Below are 23,426 nucleotides of genomic sequence, written 5' to 3'. Positions count from 1 at the left end.
GAATTTTTTTTGGAGGAAGTAGAACAGATACTTTTAACTTACTTGGGACTAACTGGCTAATCAAAAGATGAATAATAGATTTGTAAACATTCATCATACAGGTTCATGCACCCCCAGTGGCTACAGGGACAAAGATCTGAGGCTGTTGGCAACCTCTCCAATCATTTTCCTTCAAGTGGTGGTTATACAGTAGAGGGTTGTACCCATTAATCACAAAGCAGAATTACTACAACTACTGCAATCTTAATTGACAATATATTCACAAATGTTCTGGAGAATAATATAAATAGTGGTCTAGTTATAAGTGACATCAGTGACCATCTACCTGTATTTGCAACTTTTGATTACAAAATGCCACCAAAGAAACTGGTTCAGAATAACAGATCTATAAGAACCAGGACTGAAGAAGTAGTAAATGCCTTTGAAAATGATCTGCTAAAACAACAATGGAATAGAGTTTATGTTGATGATGTAAATTCTGCATACGGTTCACCTCTCATTTGTTTTTTATATGATCAACATTGTCCAAAGGTTTTATGTAGAAGCAAACATAATACTCATAAAAAACCTGGATGACAAGGGGCTTACAGAATGCCTGCAAAAAGAAAAATTAACTACATACACATTTTTTTCAAATGTAGATCAGACTTCTGAAAAAAAAAATTAAAATGTAAAAAGAAATTACTGACATTTTGAGAAAAACAAAAAAACGATTATCATAAAATTTTAGTTGAAATTAAAAATAATACTAATGCCACATGGGATATTTTCAACAGGGTAATGGGAAAAAAGACAGGATCAGTAAACTTTCTAAATTATTTTACAAAAGTTAACAGAGATACAGTATATAAAATCTAGATGCAGTTGTTAATTAATTTAATTCATTCTTCATAAATATTGGATCTAATTTAGCAAATGAAATGACAAAAAAAATGAAAAATGTGAATGACAATCAAAAAGTAGAGAACAAGGTGATGCAATCAATGTTTCTATCTACGGTGGATGAAAAAGTGATACTATATATGGTACAAAAATTGAAAACAAGACATCAATTGATAGTTATGGCACTTACATGAAAACTACCAAAATGACCATAGATTGTTAAATCAGACCTTTATGTTATGTTTTAAATCTGTCATTAAAACAGGTATCATTCCTGATGATATGGAAACTGCTTTTCAAATCAGGTGACAAACATTGTTTCAGTCATTAGTCATTACTTTCACAGTTGTCTAAAATAAGAGAAAAATTGTTTGCATTTTAGCTATTATTTCACTTCTACACCACAAACTTGGACCTCATTTAAACAAAATGAAATAAAAAAGGAATCAATATTACTTCGTTATAAGATACAGCCAGCTACTATTTTGGTTTGTTATTAATTACATGTTTGCATACTTATGAATATATTTTTTTAAATTACCAATAATTTGCAGGTTTATTGCTCAGTTTGTGGTGGAAAAAATATGCTCTAAAATGGAAACAGAAACATGTTTTTTATCTATCTATCTATCTATCTATCTATCTATCTATCTATCTATCTATCTATCTATCTATCTATCTATCTATCTATCTATCTATCTATCAATCTATCTATCTATCTATCTATCTATCTATCTATCTATCTATCTATCTATCTATCTATCTATCTATCTATCTATCTATCTATCTATCTATCTATCTATCTACAGTATTTATCTACATCTTTTTTTATTTTTTTTCACGTTTGATTATGTCATTTTGTTCAATCCCTTCAAATGTATATATTTAGTTGTTTATTTTTATTTCTTTTTACTTCTTCTTCTTTTTCATCTTTACATATTTTATCTATTTTTTGAAAGAGAAAAAAAAAAAAAAAAAAAAAAACACTGAGATGTGTGTATTGCTCATGGGTCCCGTGGCTGGTTGCTGGGATTTTAACCTCCCCTCAGTCTGACGTAACTTTGCTTTTTGTTTATTTCTGTCTTTGCAGAGCCAGTCTGCTCATTCATCCCCCTACTATGAGCGCCGCGGAGTCGCGCAGTCAGTCACCAGGGGGCATGCACATAGTAATAATAATAATAACGATGCATTTCAGGAAAAGCTGCTGAGGCGGGCTTGTTATCGTTTGGACCGCTCCGCACGAACGCTCCCGCGGCCGCGGTGCGATGGCGCGGCGCGCATAGCTCCATGTGTCCGGCGGGACTGCCCCTGGCTTTTTTTCTGGGGAAGATCATATTGGATCATATTGTTTGCAGGACGTTGTTCCTCCTGCAGCCCCTCCAGTCTATCCCGACGTAGTTGTGAATTGAACATGGCGACTGTACCAGTATATTGCATCTGCAGATTACCTTACGACGTGACCCAGTTCATGATCGAGTGCGATGCCTGCAAGGACTGGTTCCACGGCAGGTAAGAGCGGATCGCCGCGCGAGTCTGTTTTCTGTATCTGTTTGCTTTTATGGAAACAAACAAAAATGGCGAGCAGTCGGCTGCGTTTGACAGCTTTGTGGCTCTCAGTCGCCCGTCTGCATCTGAGGAGAGAGGCCGCTCGGAGAAGAAGAAGGCGGAGTTAAATATAGCCGACCGGGGTTGTGACATTTTTTGGCGAATAACTCAACACCGATCCGTCGGATTAGAAATGTCTGCGTTTATTGTCGTGATTTTGTGATGGGCTTGAAGCCGTATCTGCCCCCTAACAGCCGTTTGGGACCCCGGAGCAGCCCCGAGCTGGAGCCAGCCTTCCCCCGGTCCGGAGCAGACGGCAGCGGGGAAGCCTCGGCACTGTCGCCGCTCATTTCTTTCTCACTTCCAGGCTTCTTAGCTGCCCCCACGCCCGCTTTCCCCCCCAACAATGCCCCTGAATGTGGGCACACATGAGTCCGTCACACGGTTCTCACGGCTGACTCGTTCAGAGGGGCTGGAAATCACGACTCTAGCGAGCCCCGGACAGCCTTCCTGCCGGGCAGCAGCTATGGCTGACAAAGCCCGTGTTGGGAAAGGTTTCTGCGAGCGGAAAAGCAAAAATAAAAAAAGCATATCTAACTGCTTTGATGGATCTTTGAACTACACTTGGTTTGCTGGCTGCCCTGCCGCACGGCACAGGCGCGTGCCCCCCACCGGTCATCACTTTTCCCGTCCAACGAGCCCTGCGAGGATCGCTCCGATCCTCCGTTTCCACACGCCAACATTTGCTCGCCTTTGTCTCTCCCACCCTCACACTCCTTCATGTTCACACTCGACGCTTCTTTGGACCCTATAAAGTCATTCGGCGGCGTTCGGGCCGACTTTATATAAAAAACAATCGTTTATTATAAGCATTTTTAGTGAAGAAGTCCTTGAGAGCAATGGAGAGTATTTACGCGCCTGAACGTTAACCCTTTCGTCTTCCTCCGCTGCAGCCTGATCACAGCAGCAGCCCGGGGATGAGCGCTGACCCTCCACGCACAAACCCACTCAAGATGACTGACTGTCAGGTTCACTCAGTCCACTTGAGTCACAGACGAAGACCAGAAACAAACAAGGACTGAGAAAACGTTCATATTTTTTAAGCAGAGAAACTGCAGTTTAGTTTTTTGAACCTCCAAGCACGAAAAACATCCATCCGAACTGAAGGAAACCACAAAAAACAAAACATAAAAGCAATCAGTGTTTGAGCAAAACATCTCGTAAAGTAGTGCTTTGATGAAAATGTGTGTGTTTTGGGTGTTTTTAACGTGTAAAGGTGTCATGGAGGACATATTTAAAGAAAACTAAACTTAAATTTGCCTTTCTAGGTATGTCTGTAAACAAATCATTGTGAATCAGAAGCAGATGTAATAAATCCAAAAGAGTTTCTAGCAGTGATGTAGATGCTACAGTCGTAGGCTACAAGCCCCCTGCTCCGCTCTATTCAAATGCATTGCTTGAAGACAAATAGATCCATATACGTCTTTGTTTTTCTTGACAGCGCTGGTATCTCACTCAAAACTGTACTATTGGACAGCTCCGATATTGCTCTGCTGATTTGTTGCATTGGTAATGTTAGGTTGGGGTTGTGAGGGGCTCTCAGGGAGAGAGAGTGTAAACAAAGGGTTGACGGGAAATGCGTGGAGGCTTACTTCCTGCCGATAGTCCCGCCCACACCTCAGAGTCATTTTCTGTTGAACTCCTGCTGCTCTGCATTAAAGATGCTCTAGAAAATGACACAAGTTTTTTTCTTTTTGGCTAAAAATGGCATAATCATAATTAAAAGACCTCCAGGAATGCTTTTACAAGAGATGACTGGAGTTGGACTTAAGGCAGAGAAACTATAGTTTACAAGAAGAAAATACCAATCTGAAGGAAATCACAGAAACAATCAGTGTTTGAGCTCAACGCCTGGTAAAGTAGTGCAATTAAAAAGTGTGCTTGGTAGATTACTTCTTTATTGGAACAATATTTATTTGAGGTAAAACCTGATATTTTTTTCATTTACAAATGCCGCCACATTTGTGAGCAAAAGACACGTTTGAGGGATGAGCTGCAGAGACAGATCTGACTCTTCTTTGAATTCCTGAACTCCAAAGACTTGTTGACAACCATACACCTTTTCAAAACAGGAAGCTCAGTAGCATGTGAAAGAAACAGTTGCAGCTTCCCTCCTCCTTTTCATGCTGGTCACCAGCCTGCCTACATTCTGCTGTGGGATGACGTCCCATTCTCTAATCAGCATTTGTCAGGAGGCAGCCAGCATGGTTTTTTTGGACACAGCGACTCAAACATGACTCCCCGAACCCACAAATGTTCAGCAGGGCTGAGGGCAGGACTGCTCACTCTCAAGCTCTGGAAGCAGCCTCTGATAGAACCTCATTTGCTGAAGCAAGCATTTTGTTTGGGGGATAATTTTGGTTGGAGATTAAAAATATCAGATTTCCGCAATCTCATCTCTGTGTGTTAAGTGCACTGATATTAGCCTTAATAATGACAAGCTTAGTTTTTACGATCAAGAAGACTCAAATCATCACTCCACAAGTGCAACATTCAGATTTTTAACCCGACAACCAAAGACAGAATCTGGAATATTTGCTGAACACAAGTGTATTTCTGAATGTCCAGGTTTCTAGTGCACCTCCAATATGAACATGCATGATGCTGAAAATCATCAATAGCAGCTTCCTGGCAGCCCAGAGAGACTGGCTGTTTGTATGGGAACTGATGATAAAAAAACAACTGCCTATGTGCTAAATGATGACTGGGTGTGGAAATGTTTATCTGTTGCTCAGTGGCTGTTCATTAGTTGTTGTTTTTTTTCCGTGGGACAACCACATCACAGTCCTCACTGTCATCCCTGTTGTGAGGAAGCAGAAACCGCCACGAAGCAGAAATGAACCGACCTAAGACGACAATAGTTTGGAAACAGACACCAACACATCACTGCAACAGGAATAATGCTCACAGGATATCGGATTAGCATCTGATGTTAAGGATGTGGGGGCTCCAGGTGCTTAAAGCAGCAGAAACAAAATTAGGGCTCTCTCAAACCAGGCAATCGTTAAGCATGCTAACCTCAAAGTATGATGTATTTAGCTAAAGTGATTCAATGATCAGGCACGACTTGAAGAATATGTGCAGCAGAGGTCTGCCTGCAGAGGTGGGCCAGAGCACGGCACTGTTGACTCTAGTGTGGTACAAGTCTGGCCTGTTTGCTAAGAGTGCTTACATTTTGCCAACCTATGACAGGTGTCTGTAATAATGTGGGACAGTGGGTCAACTTCTCAAACCAGTTAGCTATGAAATCACAATGGGAAACAAACGCATCACAAACAAAAATGTGTTTTTTGCTCTTGAAGACTGCTTTGTGCACCCCAAAAACCTTCTTCTCAATTATTGGTGAATATTATAACAATTGAAGCCCCACTACAATCATCTTTTGATCTATTTTAAAAGCGTTCTTTTATGATTATGCTGTTTTTAGGTAAAATCAAAATTCTGTGTCCCATCCTCACCTAGAGTAGCCAAACATTCACAACGAAGAACTAAAGAAGAAAAAGACAAAATAAAAATGAGATAAAATAGACTAATTTGTGGATGATTTATTTAATAAATTCATTTTTTTTAAATGCATATATTTTAACATCCGTAATCTAAACTTTTAAAAGAACATCATAGCTTTTTTGTATTTTTAGTAGGCTTCTTGGATAACATTTTTTATTTGATAAAACCATTTGTCTTGGTCTCTGTTACAATATCATGGAGAGTCTCCAACACTTTTTTGACTCCAGGCTCAAGAAAACTTGGGTTCTGCAGCGGATTAATGATCTGATAAATGAGCTGATCAAATGAAGATTCATTGAGAGCAAAAGTTGGGCCTTAAATTTAAGTTTCAGACTCATAATATGCAGCAGAAACTTGCTTCTAACGTCAACTAAAATGATCAAAAACATGAGAAAAAAAAGAATCAAATTCATCACAAGATACAAGAAACTCCAGAACAGTTGTTACTGGGGTTTGGTATCAGACGTCACTCAACTTGTTATTCAATTTTTGGAGCAAATACTTTTTCAAAAAAGATTACACAAAGGTTTGGAAATGCAGTCTTAATGAGTCAAACCATGAACATTTTTCAGATTACAACAGACATTATCCACTCAAATAAGATTACATTTGTGCCAAATTATGAAAACCCATAAAGCATTGAGGAAAATCCTAACCAGTACTGAGATAAACAGATGCCGGTTGAGCTTTTTGGTAGCATAAATGATGTGTTTTGTAAAAAGAACTTTCAGAGATAGAGTTAGCATTGATTAATTATAAAGAGAAGGGTCCCAAAATAGAGCTCTGGGGAGCACCATTGGTTAGAGCAGCAATAATTGACAATTCTTTTGATAATGGAGTCACTAAACAAGACTCTTTGAGAAAATGATTATTTAATTATATTTTCACGGGGGATTGAATGAGGCAAGATGAAAGGGAAGAGTGTGACATTTTGGTTATGAGAATGTAAATTTGCTTAGACTAAACTGTTTAGCAAATGCCTACAACTGCTTTATTCACAAGGTGGGATAACAGCATAAGGAAAAAGTATTATAAACATATGAAGAACAAATACACTAGTTTTTGATTCAATAGCTGTTGGTGAATGTTGTCAGCTTATTTTGCAAAAAAGAAAAAAGTCCATAAAAGTGTTACAAGGTTCACTTTAATCCATGTGGGTGGAACATGTGTCCGGAGGTAGTGGGATGCTGCTCAGTATGGAATACAAAGCTTGCATGTTCTCTTTAGACTCAATTCAAGTTGTATGAGACTGTAATAATGCAGGCTGTGACACAGCCGGCACGGTCATAGAAGAAAACAAAGAAGTTTTGGCAGAATTCTTCCAACACTTTTTGAAATTACGTCTTCCTGCCCTTTGCCCCTGAGACTTACAAGGTCCCAAATGTTGTTACTTCATCAATGATGTTGTTTTGCAATGTGTTTAGTCTTGAATTTGACTAAATGATCTGATGTTCACAGTTGTGGAAAACTGTTTGATAGTCAAAGAAATGCATTAGTTAAAGATGCAAAAGTTATTCTTTAAAAAAATATTTAACAGAATACAAATGAAAAACAAAAGAGCTTGATGTGTTCATATATAAGGTTTCTTGTTCAGGTTTATGAATGCCAAATATAAACCTTTTAATTAATGTTTTGTATGAAAATGTTTTTATTCTGTTAAATTAAACTATAATATATAACAAGAATCTGAACAGTCTTGTCATTTGACCTTAACAACCTCTGCTGGTATGTCATGTAACTCGATTTAAACTGTTGTTTTAAGATGCAGATTGTCCCGCAGAATCATTTCAGAGTAGGTCAAGCTGTGCTGAATGGCACTCAGGATAACAAAAACTGCATCATCAGCAAATGTAAACATGTAAACCCAATGTAAATGTAAATCCAATCACCAAACAAACTTCAACATGACCCAAAAAAAAACAATAAAACCTAAACATGACCAAGGAAGATATTTTTTGTCCCTCCTGTCTTTCCGGATCCCATAGTGAAGTTCCATTAATTATTAAAATGATACCTGATTCTGTTTTGGCTTTAAACTCAGTATTCTACGTTTTTTTGTGACTCTTTTAGAGTGTACTTTTTCTAGAGCATAAAAAACACTGTTTTAGTGTTTCATTTGTTTGTGTGTCAATGATGAGACACTGTGTAAAACAAGAAAAACATTAAGAGGTGTTGTAGTGCCCGAGTAACGTTTTCATATACATACCGGTAAATGTTTAATCAGTGTCTGAAGATTTATATTTCTTTGGAGTCCAGCTCAGAACAAATGCGTCTCAACTGTTTGAAGTGTTTTGGTGCTGTCTTCCATCCATCTGTAACACTGAGGACACATTATCCAATGGTGTAACTAATCTAGATAGAATGTATTTTCAAACCACATGGACCTTTTCTGTGAGTTGTGAAAGAGTTGATGAGTGTGGAGAAGCATATTCTCCAATAGTGGATTGTCAGGCTAACTCTTTTCCACATTGGGCGACAGTGGCTCAGGTGGTTGAGCGGGTCGTCCAATGATCAAAGGGTTGGCGGTTCAATCCCCGCTCCCACCAGCCAAAATGTCATTGTGTCCTTGGGCAAGACACTTCAACCTCCCTGCCTCCAGTGTGGCTCCACTGGTGTGTGAATGTGCATGAATGGTCCCGGTGATGGTCAGAGGGGCCGTAGGTGTGAAATGGCAGCCACGCCTCTGTCAGTCTGCCCCAGGGCAGCTGTGGCTACAACCGTAGCTTACCATCACCAAGTATGAATGAGAAGTGAATGAATTATGGACATAATGTAAGCGCTTTGGGTGTCTTGAAAAGCGCAGATAAATCCAATCCATTATTATTATTATTATTATTATTATTGTAAACTGCTGCTTCTCTCCATTCAGCTGTGTTGGGGTGGATGAAGACGATGCTCCTGACATTGACATCTATCACTGTCCAAACTGTGAAAAGACCCACGGCAAGTCCACCTGTAAGTACCTCCTAGTGGCACACCGGTTGAAGTGTGCTGCTGCACTTGCAACTTTTCTGTTGAACTCAGACCTTCATAAGAGTTTCTTGGCCTCTCAGTGAAAAAGAAGAAGAACTGGAGTAAACATGACACAGGGCAGAGCACAGACATCAAAGCTGTTCAAAATGGCAGTCAGGTCTTCATCAAGGAGCTCCGAAGTAGAACCTTCCCCAGGTAAGGTCAACACCCCCTCAATGGATGAGTTGCCACCATACCTTTGTGTTGCAGGTCCTCTCTCCTTTGGATCACTGGATCTCTGGACCTCTGTGCTAAGTCAAGTTAATTTTTAAAATGTTTTTAGAGAAACGTGGAAAACAGTGTGGTATGATTGTTTTTCATTTGCTTATGGGAGGGGAGTTGAGAGTGTGAGTGGTCTTACGGGCTGTGCTCTCTGATGCAAATACACCTGTTAGGGTCTCCCATGTCAGTCAGGTCCTGGGTTACAAGCCAGCAACAGGGTTTGTGCAGTCATAAAAAATCTGGAAAAGTTTTGGAAATTGAAAATGTCATTTCTAGGTCTTTGAAAAGTTTGTTTTGGAAACGTCATGACATTTTAATATTTTGGATGCAAAAAACAAAACAAGTTTAACATGAGATTCAAATCTAAAATGTGATAAAAGTTCAACGTCCCACTAACTGTGATGGGAGTTTACATTGCCGTAAAGCAGTTTGAGTTGTCGTCAGCTCAGTGCATGGCGCTTTCAGCTTACTATCGTGAAACGCTACAAAATGCGGGGGAAATGTAGCTTTAACACAGAGTGGCTATTCAAGGAGACGAATCAACTGTGGCTACTGAAAGACCCTGAAACTCATTTTGGACCAGAAACATGCAAAATGCAGACTTTGCTTCAAGTCCTTTGACATAAGCAGCATGAGAGAAGCGGGGCTGGTGAGCAGCATGAAAGGGAAGAAACAGCGACAGTCGGAGAACTTTTTACAACAGGTAGTAATGGCGTTACAATGGAAACGTATTGCATTCAATAATAAAAAAAACATCCACGGGTGATCTTCGTTCAAATCTTTTCTGTGATTTTCATTCTAATATTTTCAAGAACTTCAAAAGCAAAGAAATCCAAACAGGCTGGGCACTAACCTCATCTGCTCATGAAAACCATAAGATGAGCTGCAATAGAAAAGCCACAAAGTCTCTGTGTCATAGACACGATCTGTTTAGTTCATGTGCTCGTCACCATATCACCAGACTGTTCTTCCTTCTTCCTATTTTAACAATACTGTAATGAGTACTTGGGATGATTTTGAGGTTATTTATGGTGTGTAACTGAGAAACTGCATGTTTATCTGAGGTGTTTTTGTATACTTTATTGACAGTCCCTGCCTGCCTCTGCAGCTTCACAAGCAACTTCACATCAATATAAACTCCAAATGTAATCGTTTTCTGCATCACCGCAGACAAAAATAAACAGTTCATACTGCTCAATAGAACATCATCCAAGGTTTTGCTCTGTAATGTTTGTGGATAAAGTAAGCAGAAAGAACAGACTGGCGATATAGTGACAAACACATAAACAAAACGGACCTTGTCTGTGATACAGACACTTTGTGGCTTTCCTACTTTTAATTGCAGCCCATCTCATAGTTTTCATGAGCAGATGAGGTCAGTAAGTTTGGAGTCATTTGTTTTTGTAGTTCACTGATTCTTGAGAGTCAGGACAAAACATGTCCCACATAAAAAGTCTATTTTTTGGGATAAAAATCATTAATTTAAAATCGATGGACTTACTCACTATGTTAGATCTAAAGGAATTGTGAATACTGATGATATGTTTAAGCCTAGATAATTACTTTTTTAAGATATATTTGCTCAAATGTATGTCTGGTGGTCAGGCGCCTTTTGATATTTTTCTTGTCTTCGGCATTTGTTAGCCAAAATAGACAATGTTACCAGCACAGAAAAACATGAAGTCTTATAATTGTTAAAACATTTATATCAAATTAAAGACAAGGTTTAAAAATGTATAAAACAATAAATATCATGAAAATCAAAACACTTTAACAATATGAAAAGTAAATAGAACAGATTTAGTTTTTCTGAAGGTCTTCTGTCACAACTCTCAAGAATCACAGAGTTCTTTAAAATATTTGAATTTGTATTTTGTATTTGTATTTATTTATTTAGGGACAATGCATACAACAAACAGTGTAGAATACTCTAAAAGTAATGAGACACTGTAAATATGCAGGATTGTAGCCTAGGCAAATTTCCATCCTCTGTCCCGTTCTGACCATGGTCAGCCACCTAGAGACTAAAAATAAAATGAGTAAAACAAAGTAAAAATGTACATATATAGCGTAAAATTGCACTAAATAAATTAGATAAAATTAACATAACTCGGATAACATTTAAAAGAGTTTCAAATGCATAGTTCCCCAAAATATACATCAATAAAATCGCCAAAATCAGAACAATACTATAACTGTGACCACTTTTTTTCACCCCCCAATGGTTTATTTTTACTTTTGTTAGCAAACAGTTTTCTTGCATTGTCCCTAAAATTAGCTATGAGTGCAAGTTTGGTTTTCCAGCAGCCAAGATCTTAATTGTTTTGAGAAAGATGGAAGTGTGGAGAGCTCTCGAATGCTTTCTGGGATTCTGTTCCAGGTTTGAGAGGCTCGAAAGGAGAAAACAGTCTGTCCAAAGCTGCTTTTTCTGGAAGGAATGATGCAGTCGCCTCTTGAACTTGCCCTGGTGCTTCTGTTTTGTCTTTTTTTGACAAAGTCCTGAAGTGGGGGAGTAGCCAGACCGTGATGGATTTTATAGACCAATATGCAATCTTTATGTTGAATCATAGTATTGAAGCTTAGAAGTTTGTGTTTCTGAAGTATTTTACAATTATGGTGGCTTTTAGGCTTTTTGTCCAAAGTTTTCAGAGCTTGTTTGTGAACAGTTTGTAGAGGTTTCAGAATGGTTCTGCATGCTGATGCCCAGCTGGTCATACAGTAAGTCATTTGTGAAATAGGGTTGTGCCGATGGACGATATCATCGTCCATCGTGATGGGTGACTGACATCCCGATGGAGAGACCACCATCGTGATGCCACGCCCCCGCCACGTTGCGCGTCGACACCATAAGCCGCGGTTACATGTACAAAATATCTTGATGGGATCAATGGTCGGATTAGAATCCAACCGTGTAGATGGGCCCAGAAAAATGTTTTCAGAATATAAAAACGTTCACTAAGGTCACAATTTCGGTCGGAATAAATCATTCACACATGCGCAGTATTCGCACATGCGCAGTTTGAAAACCGGAAGGGGATACAACTTCCGCCGAGCGGCTTTTTTTCCAAACTTTATTGAATGTAACAATTCAATACAAAACGATAACAGCACCGAGCGGCTATATATATTGACATGTCAGCTCGGTAAAATACGAGATGATCTTCTAAACGTGCTTTTAATAATGTTACGGTTATTATCAAACACCTGTTCGCTCATCATTTGAATTTTAATCCGTGTGGTCAGTGCTTTTTCTGAACGGAGCCAGGATTAGCAGTATGCTAACACGGGCTAACAACATTAGCTTTGGGTGGCGCTGCACGTAAACGTGTAAGAATAACATCAGCCTTTATTTAGTCGGGACACGACTGGAAACACAAATCCACGTGATTGTTTTCAATGTTTTCTAAGGACTGAGCGACATTTCTGCTTTGATGCTCAAACCGCTGTGTGTGCTGACGATCCGAGCTGTGCTCAGACACACGTTTAGACCCGGTTCTGAGTTCGGTTACTTGTACCCCTAGAGCTGCGGGACGGATCGCAGTCTTAAATCTCCCACACATACAGCTCATGTAACACACACCCCCCCCCCCCCCCTCCTCCCATCAAACACAAAGCTTTAAGTCCGCGCTCCGCCGGTCCACTTCACTAATTAAGTGCGGGAGCGACTACACTTCTTTTCTATCTTGCTTGTTACTTTTTCTGTTAAAGTCACTTCCCTCAGTTTATACTGGATCATCGCGGATTAACCATTAGTTGGGAAATAAAATGAAAAAAGCAAAATAACGAAAAGCAGTTATATAAGAACGAAAAATGTAAAAATACCCCCCCCCCCCCCCCCCCCCCGACGATGTCATCGTCCATCCCGATGGTTGACAGCAAACATCGTCAACGGCCAAATTAGGGGACATCGCCCAACCCTATTGTGAAACAATCAATTTTAGAACGAAAATTAGGTAGAAATTAGAACGAAAATCACCCGCTTTTTTTATGTTAATGCAATTTCCTCCATACCAACAGAAACACCCGTTGGCAACGCGGCTGCAATGTTAACAGCAAGGCAGACAGACTTGGATGTATCAATATGTGTCTTGGTTTGACTTAGCGGCACCGACTACAATAATCTGACTCAACTGTGCTCTTTTTTGGTTTTGGAAATTCTGTGAAAGGTTATGGTTATGGAAAACCATTGCTAAAAAAGTGTACGAACCCTGCAGCAAATGTCTCTTATTATTAAAAACAAAGTCTGCTGCTAATGTTTCTGGGGTCCCAACCTGGGCTCGCACGAATGCCCCTTGGTGACCGGGGTCAACCCAAAGAAACTATGTGAGATAGACTTTTTGTTGGCCCACCGCCACAAGAAAGGACCACAAGGGGCTGGTGTTGTGTTATTTGGATGGTGGTCATAGGCAGGTTTTTGACTCTTACCACTAAGAATGCCACCTTACTGAGTGGGATTCTCTTCTATTCTTGAGCACCCCATGGTGAGATGCAATGGCTTAGTGTGGGTTTGCTCATGGTCGACCAGCTCAATTGTCATGTGTTGAGGTTGAACATTGAACAGGAGGGTCATGTCCCTGAGCTCTCAGCTTTGGGACAGGTCTCTAACTAAGCGTTTAAGAGTAGCCTGCCTTCTTGGAGTCAAAGGGAGGGGCAAAGAAAATGTTTTGACTGGAGACTCCATTGGGATTTTTCAATATTTATTTAGGCAATGACAGTGTAATCTAGATGGGTGTGAATGTGAGGAACGGTCTGATTGATTTGAACTTAAGTGGTGAATTGTTATTGGACTTCTGTGCCAGCTACATTTTATTGAAACAAAAGTCCCTTTCAAGCCTAAGGGTGTCCATCAGTGCATGTGACACCATGACACTGGCTGGAGGTCAACGAAGGACTGTAATTGTGCCATTTGATCTTTGGTCATGTGTCATGAACACTGGGGTGAAGAGAGGGATGGAGCTTTCAAGCTGTCACCACCTGGTGGTGTGGTGGGTTCTCTTAGAGGAGGCCAGACACACCTGCCAGTCGAGGTTGTCAACTCCCAAATTTGGGATAGCTTTAACATGGTACCTGGGGAAGTTGGATAAAATGAATCTGAATGGGCCATGTTTTCCATCTGCATTATCTATTTGGCTGTTCAAAACTGTGGCAGTAAGGTCTCTGGTGACAGTCGGGGTGGCAATCCACAAACCCGGTGGTCAGCGGAAGAATGGGATGCAGTTATACTGAAGACGGTGTCCTATCGAGACTAGCTGACTTGTGAAAATTCTGAACTGACAGTCCAATCAGCATGAAGCAGCTGCAATTGCAGTTGCAAAAACTTTGGTCTGAAAAGAGATCTGGGAGGCCATAGAGAAGGATTTTAATCAGCCTCGAAGAAATTTTGGCAAGCAATTTGATTCCTGAGTAAGGGAAAGCTGTTGTCTACCAATGCTATTACAAGTGCAGGTGGTAAGTTGTTGTCCTAGACCTAGACTAAAGACGTTAAGAGGTGAAAGGAATACTTTGAGAACCTCCTTAATCCTGCTGACACGCCTTATGCTGAGGAAGTGGAGGCTAAAGACACAGAAGTGGGTGAGTCCACCCAAGCTGAATGCACAGGTAGTAAAAAAGCTCCTTGTGGCAAGGCAGCAGGGTTGGATGAGGTCGACCTGAGTACTTCAAGTCTCTGGATGTAGGGTTTTCTTGAGTGACAAGCCATTGTGACATTGTCACAGGGCTTCTGGTCTGGTGAGAAGGGTCCCTTTTATCAAGAAGTGGGACCGGAGGGTTGTGGACAACAAAAATTACCTCCCAGAGAAAGTCTACTTTGTCCACTTTGAGTACTCGCCAGTACCCACTTAGGGTACTGGAGAGGAGAATTAGGCTGAACTTGCAAAAGGAAGAGTGTTGTTTTGTTCCTTACTTTCCACATTTACAGATGTCTCCTGGATGCCTTACTGTAGATGTATTCTGGGCGTGTCCCACAGGGACAAGGCCCTGTGAATGACCCAGAAGACACTGGAGGGACAGTTGCTCTTGGCTTGCCTGGGATTGCCTAAGGGTTCCTCTGGCAGGACTGGAGGAAGTTTCTGCGGAGAAGGAGGTCTGAGCATATCTACGGAGACTCTAATCCAGCTCTGAGTGGAGTGGGAAAAAATTGATAGATGTTGTTGTCGCAATTTAATTTGAAATAATGAGGACATTAGATCAAAATTCCTGTGTGTGTGCATCTTCTCATTTTGGTGTGTCAGACTTCTTGTTTTAATCTACAACCTGGAATTCTTTCATTTGATTATTGGGATTAAAGTCTTAGAAACTATAAAGAGATTAACAGTAGTGAGATGATCATGCTCTTATTCATGTGTTTACAGACTCTATTTTCTGTGTTAAGACATGAGTCTCATCATGAGTGTTAACCCACAAAATAAGCACATTTCACTATCAATAAATATTCGAATGGGCTTCACCAAAAAAGACAAACGCTGAAAATGCTCATTTTTAGGCTCTACTTGCTGAAATGCTTCAGTGAGCTCAGCTGTGTTGTAGAAGTTGTTTGCACAGAACAGATCTCCATTTGACATTGTGCTAATCCCTGAGCTGAAGGTTTATCTATGAGGAGAGATTAATGGTTTAGTAGGGTATGTTTGAGTGTCGTGAAGGTTTGACCTCATTGGATCGCCACGATTACTGATGCTGAACACAGAGCAGCTGATGCTGGGTGGTCTTCACAATGCCACCCGACCCAGACAGCGAACTTGACTGACGAAACATTTCAGTTTCCAGCCAGTTTCATCTCTTCTTCTGTTAATTGTTTAATTAATCGCAGCTTTTTAATCTAAGATAGAATTACTGCTGACATAAACTCCAGGTCTTAATGAACTACTCCTAATGGAGCCTCACTCACTGAGGTGGATTAGTTACATAGTGTAAATGGGTTCCATTTAATTGGAGCTTTTCTGATCTAGAAAATCAAAGTGCTTTTACACTTCAAGCCACACTCAGCAGCTCTTCAGGCTCTGCAGGAACAAGGAGCTACGTTCGTTTGCTCAAGTTGATAAGAACAGAAACACTGTTTGCTTTGTTCAGCACATTTCAGTCTTCATGAGAAGATTAAAGTCCCACGAGTTGTCACACACCTGGGTGTGTGAAATTTGTTCTCTGCACGTCCCCCATCCCCTGGGAGGGGTGAGCTGCAGATGCAGCTGCGACTGTGGATTTGAACCCACATCATCCCTGTCTCAGGGTGGACTCTGTAACTGAGTTTGTCAATCAACCACAGAATTTCTGAGATGGTGGATGAAAAGCATTTTTCATACCTTTTACCCTTTGAGCCCTCATTTAGCCCAAGCAAAGGATGCTTGACATCCTTAAAAACTGTTTTCGGGATTAAACATTTTGATTTTGAATTAAGTACATAAATGTGTTTGATGTTTGTTTTTTAACTTAAGGTTGCCCAACAAGCCAAAATCTCTTCCAAAAATCTTCCAACGTCAGGGAACTTCCCGATGTCTCAAAGTATTGAACATTTTAAACAGATGAAGAAAAAATTGACTTCTTGATCCTTGACGAGCTGAAGCTGACGCCTCAAAACATTTCAGTTGGCAAACGGAAATTTCTCCATCAGCCCAACTGTCACTTAATCTGACAGTCCATCTTTCACCTCTGCAGAAGCATCCACATATTGTGCTGCATTCACTGTCACCTCAGAAAGTGGTTAACTCAAAGCCATTTCTCGTTTTCTAAAGCAGCGTACCGTGAGGAAGAGGAGGTCCTCTTGTTGCAGACATGTTTTTGCAGAGAAGATTAGGTGAAGCCTAAAACATGACCCAGATGTCATGCCTGTTTGGGGACAGGAGTCTTACAGCTCAGTCTGAGGACATGCTGTTAAATCAGCATTAGCTATCTGGAAGGGTGTGAATGTGAGGTTGCTGCTAAAAACTGTTTAAAAGCTGCAATTTACCTGATAAAGTTGTTCAAGTGAATGTTTCTTCCTCTCTCAGGATGGCTTGGATTCAGATTTGGTATCTTAGTTTGGTTCCATGTTAAAGACCCACTCCAATCTTCTTTTGTAAAAGCTTCCCCAGTGGTCTTTTAATTATGATGACGTAGTTTTTAACCAAGACTATAAAAAAATCAGTGTCCTTTTTTAGGACAATTTTCTTGATATATGTCTTTCACTATCAGAACATGTTACTGGAACATGTTAAAGTAATCTAGATAACGATTTTCATCAAAGTGGGTCTGTAACCCTTGTGCTATCTCAGATGACCCCACCCTTACATTGACGTGTTCTCCCTACCATGACAAAGGTGGATAAAGGTGGAAAGATTTCATGTAATCATGGACACCAGTGAGGTTCACAAATCATTGAAGAAAAAAGGTTCAGCGCACTGTCTAGTGGGTCTAAATGACCCAGCTCCCAACGTTAAAGTGTCTAGGATAGCACAACCAAACGTGTAGAACAACCACCGACTGAACAATGACTTTATCTATCAGAGGAACTATGAACGTGTGAAAGTTCTGTGTCAGCGTTGGAGACAGACGGAGGCAGTCAATTAAAATGTTGGTTTCATCCAAAATGATCCAACCTGAAAGACGAACTCACATCACAAAAAAGTTGTTGCTGCACTTCAAAAGTCTTCCACTGGGTGGCGCTGTGTGATAACTCTTTAGGGTTTGCTCTGTCTGTCTGTCAGTGCTGATGACATCCTGGTGAAGCTCAGCGGCTGTCAGCTGACCTTGGAGTTCCTGGAGGAAAACGGCTTCGACCAGCCAATCCTGGTTCAGAAGAAAGACGGCCTGGGTATGTCCATGCCCGCCCCCACCTTCTACATCAGTGACGTGGAGAACTACGTTGGTAAGGAATGATGTAGTAGTAGTTGTGAGAATGTCTTTTTCTGGCAATTACTGCAAATAAAGTCAGTGTCTGCTTTCTAAAAACCTTCTGGCTTGTAAAGCTGAGGAGGAGCAGGAGATGCTTCATCTCTAGGATGTGTGTTTTCAGACACATTCTCCTACAGGTCTAATGTTGATCCTCATCTGCAGCTTGGAGAAAACTTTAATCTCAAATCAAATCAAATCAAAATTTATTTATAAAGCACTTATAAAGCACTCAGTCTGTACAATGAGCATACACACATACTGGTTTGTCAGCAGGGGGCGCTCCTCCCCCTCTGAGTTCTGGTGTTCTGCTGTTCTGTCCTGGGCTCCTTTCATTGCCCCGTTTGTGCCGAAGGTCCGGATGTGAGCGTGGACGTGGTGGACGTCACCAAGCAGACCGACAGCAAGATGAAGCTGAAGGAGTTTGTCGATTATTACTACAGCACAAACAGGAAGAAGGTGTTGAACGTCATCAACCTGGAGTTCTCGGACACCAGGTGCCTGCTCCAAATGACAAAAATTTAAAGACAAAAGCGAGAAATGTTCTTCCAGAGAACCTAGAGTCTGTGTTTGTCTGAACAGAATGAGCAACATCGTGGAGAGTCCTCACATTGTGCGGCAGCTCTCTTGGGTGGAGAACTACTGGCCTGACGATGCTCTGCTGGGAAAGCCCAAAGTCACCAAATACTGCCTCATCTGTGTGAAAGACAGCTACACTGACTTCCACATCGAGTGTGGGGGGGCCTCCGTCTGGTACCACATCCTAAAGGTCAGTCAGTCCGTCACAAAGAAGTGCTACTCTGACCCCCAGCCCCACTAAGCCTCTGCTGACCCCTGTTTGATCTGTGGTTGCAGGGAGAAAAGATCTTCTTCCTCATCAAGCCCACCTCAGCCAACCTGTCGCTGTTTGAGCGTTGGAGGTCCTCGTCCAGTCACAGCGAGATGTTCTTCGCCGATCAGGTGGACAAATGCTACAAATGCACCCTGAAGCAGGGCCAGACACTCTTCATCCCATCAGGTCAGCGCGGCAGCCCCCCACACAAGATACTGCAGCAGCCAGAGTAAAAAAAAACGTTTAAAAAGTTCATGGGTGTGGGACAAACACTGCTCTCTGCAGTCTGGAAAAAAAACCTGCACCAGACAACACATTTGAGGGAGTTTCACACATTCATATGAAGATGTGATGTAGAAAGTAGTTTTAAATCTCACAAAATAATAAACTGTAAAGAAAAAACTGCATGTTCACACGCAGATCCACTTCTCTATTAATCTATTTTCCTTTCAGTAGACGGTTCCATCATCTGACTCTGGACTCCTCAGAAGGAAATCGTTCTCTCTAATGAACATTTTCAAACGAACCAGAACCAGCAGATATACTTTAATAAAATTGTTAATTTTTTCTGCTTTTCAACATTTTTTAAAATGTTTTTGGGTGTTTTTACCGTGTTCTTGTTGCATTTTTTCTGAAAATGGAGGATACATATTTAGAAAATGAAGCTTAACATTGCATTTCTGGGTAGCTCGCTTCTTGGCTCCCATCTAATGCCTCTACTTGCAGACAAATAGATCCGTGTCTTTGTCTTTGTTTTCCTCGTCTGAGCTGGAATCTGGATCAAAACTGTACTGTTAGGTTGGGGTTGTGAGGGGTTGTAAGCTAGCGGGAGAGCATGTAAACAGATAGCTCAGTTTTGGGTGGTAGGAAGGGGGGCGGGTTGCTCCTTGCAACAGTCCCGTTTGGCTAAAAACACCCTCTAGGGACGCTTTTAGAATAGGTCAAAAGGTTATCAGAGTGGGTCGTTAAACACTTTGAATTTCCTTCTAAAATATGAAAACCCTGTTTCATTAGCAAGTGGTACAGCCCTCCTTTAGTTTGTGCATGAGTCCAGGTGGGGCTCTACTCCATTGAAATGGATGAAAATAGTAGTGTGTTCTGCATGTGCGGCCTGATGCAGGCATTCATTTCTGTATTGCCCCGTTTGGCTCAGGCTGGATCAATGCCATACTGACTCCGGTGGACTCGCTCTCCTTCTCTGGACACTTTGTGCACAACCTGAGTGTGGAGATGCAGATGAGGTGAGCGCTTCCGTCTTATTTCCCACATTCAGCTCCTCTGCTCCACCTTGAGCTTCTCTGCTCTTTAGTTTCTGATCTGATCTGTCAGCCTCCTGCAGACAGCCACCTTGTTGATGGCGTGAAGGTGTGTTTTGGAATTCTCCTCATTTGAAACTGTGTTTGATCATTTTCTCTGTGTCGCTCCTCTCTGGAACGGCGCTCCCCTGTCCTCCTTAGAGCGTATGAAATCGAGAAGCGGCTCAAGGTCAGAAGCCTCACCCCTTTCCCCAACTTCGAGACGGCGTGCTGGTATGTGGGACGCCACTTCCTGGAGCGATTCAAAGGTGAACTTCACGTCAGTCTCATCTTTCTGGCAAAGTGGTGTTTTCTCTGTAGCTGTGCATGGACTGCTGTTTGTCAGAGGAAACACACAGACTGCAGAGTCTGCAGAGCAGATGAGGAGCTGCATGCTCTGATATTATTTCAGTTATTTAATCAGAGTTCAGACATGATTCGCTTCAAAGGCTTTGGCCCACTCGCTCCATTACGAGCCTGTGTTTGAGAACTGTTTGTGTTTCCAGCACTTTCCAGCATGTTCGTGCATGTGTACAAGACTCTGCACCACTTTTGTGTGCATGCGTGTATGCTGGCGACGGTGCGACACCACTTTATCACACAAAACATGAATCTTTTTTTATCATTATTGGTTTTGAAATCAGTGGTTGAAATTGTGGTTTTTTTTTGGGTTTAGCTGCAGAAGACGATTGATTCTCATTTGATTTGTGGAAAACTCACTATATTGTAAAGAAACAAAAAATACTTTCAAACCACAATAGTCAATATTTCATTTTTTGACAGGACACAGAGGACTTAAACGGTGGTTTAAAGTGAGAAATTTGACACCAAATGAGCTCATTTCAAATGTGATGCTCACTACAGATCTTAAAAAAAACGGCCTGCTTAGCAGGGATGCTTTTTTGTTCCTTCAGACATGAAATGTAGCTAAAATGAGAGGTTCGAGTGGCTGAGCTGGTGCAGAGGAACTTCACATTGTGGATTCAGCTTTGATGCACTCAGAGACGAGTCAGCCTGAAAACCTGGAGGCTCCCAGACTATGGAGGACGAACCTGTTGTTCGCCCACCTTCATGCTGCCTTTGGCGCAGACCTGAGCTGAGGCTGTTTGTGCTGCACACATGGACGTCACCTGCTTCTCTCTTTGTTTCCTTCTTCACAGGTTTACACAAAGCAAACAAGCAGCCGGCTGCATACCTGATTCACGGTGCCAAAATCATTAATGGTGCCTTTAGAGCCTGGACGAAGAAACAGGTCTGAACGATTCAACGTGCACAGCGTTTGTTCCATATGGAGAGAAAATAGTCTCACTGGATTTGTGAGTGCATAAAAACCTGATTTGTAACTTGTACAAAAGGTTTTGTGCGTACCTATGTGCGGTTGTAATTGTGTCTTCACATGTACACTGGAATATCAAAAACATGCAAATGCAATTAACTCACACACACCTTGACATGGCATCAGCTTCAAACTAACTATGAATTTTTTATACTTTTTTAATCTTTTTAATGTGTTGTGGTCACTAACTTTTATATAAAGATTTTCCAGAACTCCCCGCTTCTTCTCGGCAGCGACACCTGTGACAGCGCCTCCAGCAAGGAGCTCTTCCCTGAGCGCTGGTCCCCGATTACGGTGATAGCAGGCAGCAGAGAGAGTCGACCTTGCGCCGCCTGCTATCGCCGCGATCGGGGACCAGCGCTCAGAGAAGAGCTCCATTTTAAACGGGTGTTATTTCTACATGAATTGTGTACATTTTTGATATTCCAGTGTACATGTGAATACACAATTGCTGTTGGGCACAAATTCTACTGTACAAGTTACAAATCAAGTACTACACACACAGAAATCCAGTTAGTCTATTTTCTCTATAGTTCCATCATACGTTTACATCATAGTGGAATAAATCATAATACAGTGATTTTGCTTTACTTACAACAGGCTCTGCTGGAACACGAAGACGAGCTTCCAGAGAACATGAAACCATCACAGCTCATCAAAGATCTCGCCAAAGAGATCAGACTGTTTGAGGTACTTTCAGGTGTCAATCATTTTTCAGAAGAAGGCATTTTAAGTTGAAGTGGTCCTTTAAAGAGAATTGGAACTTGAATGGACAGTCTGACCTTGTCTGGAGGAAAGCAGCTGAAGGTTTTTTCTCACCGTTCACCACTCCATCTAAAATCTCAGGATTCTGAAACACAAAGAGGCTTAATGATGCCACATTCCCATGAAAAGAAGAATTTGGTGTAAACTTCCTCTTTTTTATCAGCATGTAAGGATTTAGTTAATTGACAGAGAGCTGTGTTAAAAGCTACGAGGAGATGGTTTATAAATGCTTATGAAACAAAGCTTCTTCCTGCTTTCACTTCCAGAATGCAACAAAAGTCATAAAAAGCGAACCAAACGTCAAAGTTCCCGTCGAAGAGCCTCCGTCCGCCCAATCTGAGCCGGAGGAACCCGTTTCCCCAGAAGACATCCCATCACCCAGTAGAGAAAAGTTCCGAAAGAAAGCTTCCAAACCGCCAAAACCCCCCAAACCCCCAAAGCTGCCCAAGGCCCCCAAACCTCCCAAAGTACCCAAGGTGAAAGAGGAAGGCAAAAAGAAGACAAAGAAGACAAAGGAGTTGTCGGTGCCTCCTAAACCTTCCAACTTTGCAGCTCTAGAGTCCCATGCCAAGGACATCTTGAGTAAAATGGAACTGCCAAGAAAGCAGAAGGTGAGCAGGTTAGGAAGCAGAAGTCTTGTCTGCCTCACATTCTCAGTTTGTGTCTGTGTCACAGAAAACGTAAAAATCCTCATTTCTGCTGGAGTTTGTCTTGTACATTTGAAGACCAACTCTGATGGAGTTTTAACACAGCATTTTTCTGGTGATTTTCTGATAGATATACTGTACAGATCAAAAGTTTGGACACACCTACTCATTCAAATGAATGGGAAGGAAAAAAAAGGTTTTTGAAAGCAAATATTAAAAAAATTTGTTTGCTACTTAGGAAGTTTTGTTTGCAATGTGTTGGCATAAATATCACTTCATATAATGTTAGGCTGGTGGTGTGAGAGGCTTTAAGATAGGAAGGATGTAACATCCAACTGGGTGACCTCTCCTCACCTGTGCTGTAGATTCACATATCGTCCTCCATTAAATCAGAGCTGCCAGTTTTCTTTTGAGCAATAATGAAACTTCCACACGTTCTCAGCACATAAAATATAAAAAAAAAT

General features: G+C 41.2%; 1 protein-coding gene and 1 long non-coding RNA gene across 3 annotated transcripts in view; one reads left to right on the top strand and one right to left on the bottom strand.

Moving 5' to 3' along the window:
* Positions 1 to 1,722: 1,722 nt before the first annotated feature.
* Positions 1,723 to 3,364, bottom strand: LOC111947461. Its single transcript, XR_002873303.1, has 2 exons — positions 2,331 to 3,364; positions 1,723 to 2,202 (listed from the first exon to the last, which is right to left on the bottom strand). It is a non-coding gene; the product is annotated as an uncharacterized LOC111947461 (long non-coding RNA).
* The window catches only part of phf2 (PHD finger protein 2), a 35,023-nt gene continuing 13,754 nt past the window's right edge, over positions 2,158 to 23,426 (top strand). For both annotated transcript variants that reach the window (XM_011475338.3, XM_004069061.4), the window contains exons 1-12: positions 2,158 to 2,391; positions 8,864 to 8,949; positions 9,048 to 9,162; positions 17,904 to 18,064; positions 18,443 to 18,584; positions 18,670 to 18,856; positions 18,943 to 19,105; positions 20,073 to 20,160; positions 20,377 to 20,483; positions 21,375 to 21,466; positions 22,151 to 22,240; positions 22,582 to 22,926. In XM_011475338.3, coding sequence (XP_011473640.1) covers positions 2,294 to 2,391; positions 8,864 to 8,949; positions 9,048 to 9,162; positions 17,904 to 18,064; positions 18,443 to 18,584; positions 18,670 to 18,856; positions 18,943 to 19,105; positions 20,073 to 20,160; positions 20,377 to 20,483; positions 21,375 to 21,466; positions 22,151 to 22,240; positions 22,582 to 22,926 — 1,674 coding nt within the window. In that variant the 5' untranslated portion in view covers positions 2,158 to 2,293. The remainder of the gene's footprint in view (positions 2,392 to 8,863; positions 8,950 to 9,047; positions 9,163 to 17,903; positions 18,065 to 18,442; positions 18,585 to 18,669; positions 18,857 to 18,942; positions 19,106 to 20,072; positions 20,161 to 20,376; positions 20,484 to 21,374; positions 21,467 to 22,150; positions 22,241 to 22,581; positions 22,927 to 23,426) is intronic.

Source organism: Oryzias latipes, chromosome 5, assembly GCF_002234675.1.
Source record: "Oryzias latipes chromosome 5, ASM223467v1".
Classification (NCBI taxonomy): Eukaryota; Metazoa; Chordata; class Actinopteri; order Beloniformes; family Adrianichthyidae; genus Oryzias; species Oryzias latipes.
This window is presented reverse-complemented; position numbering and strand designations above follow the sequence as displayed.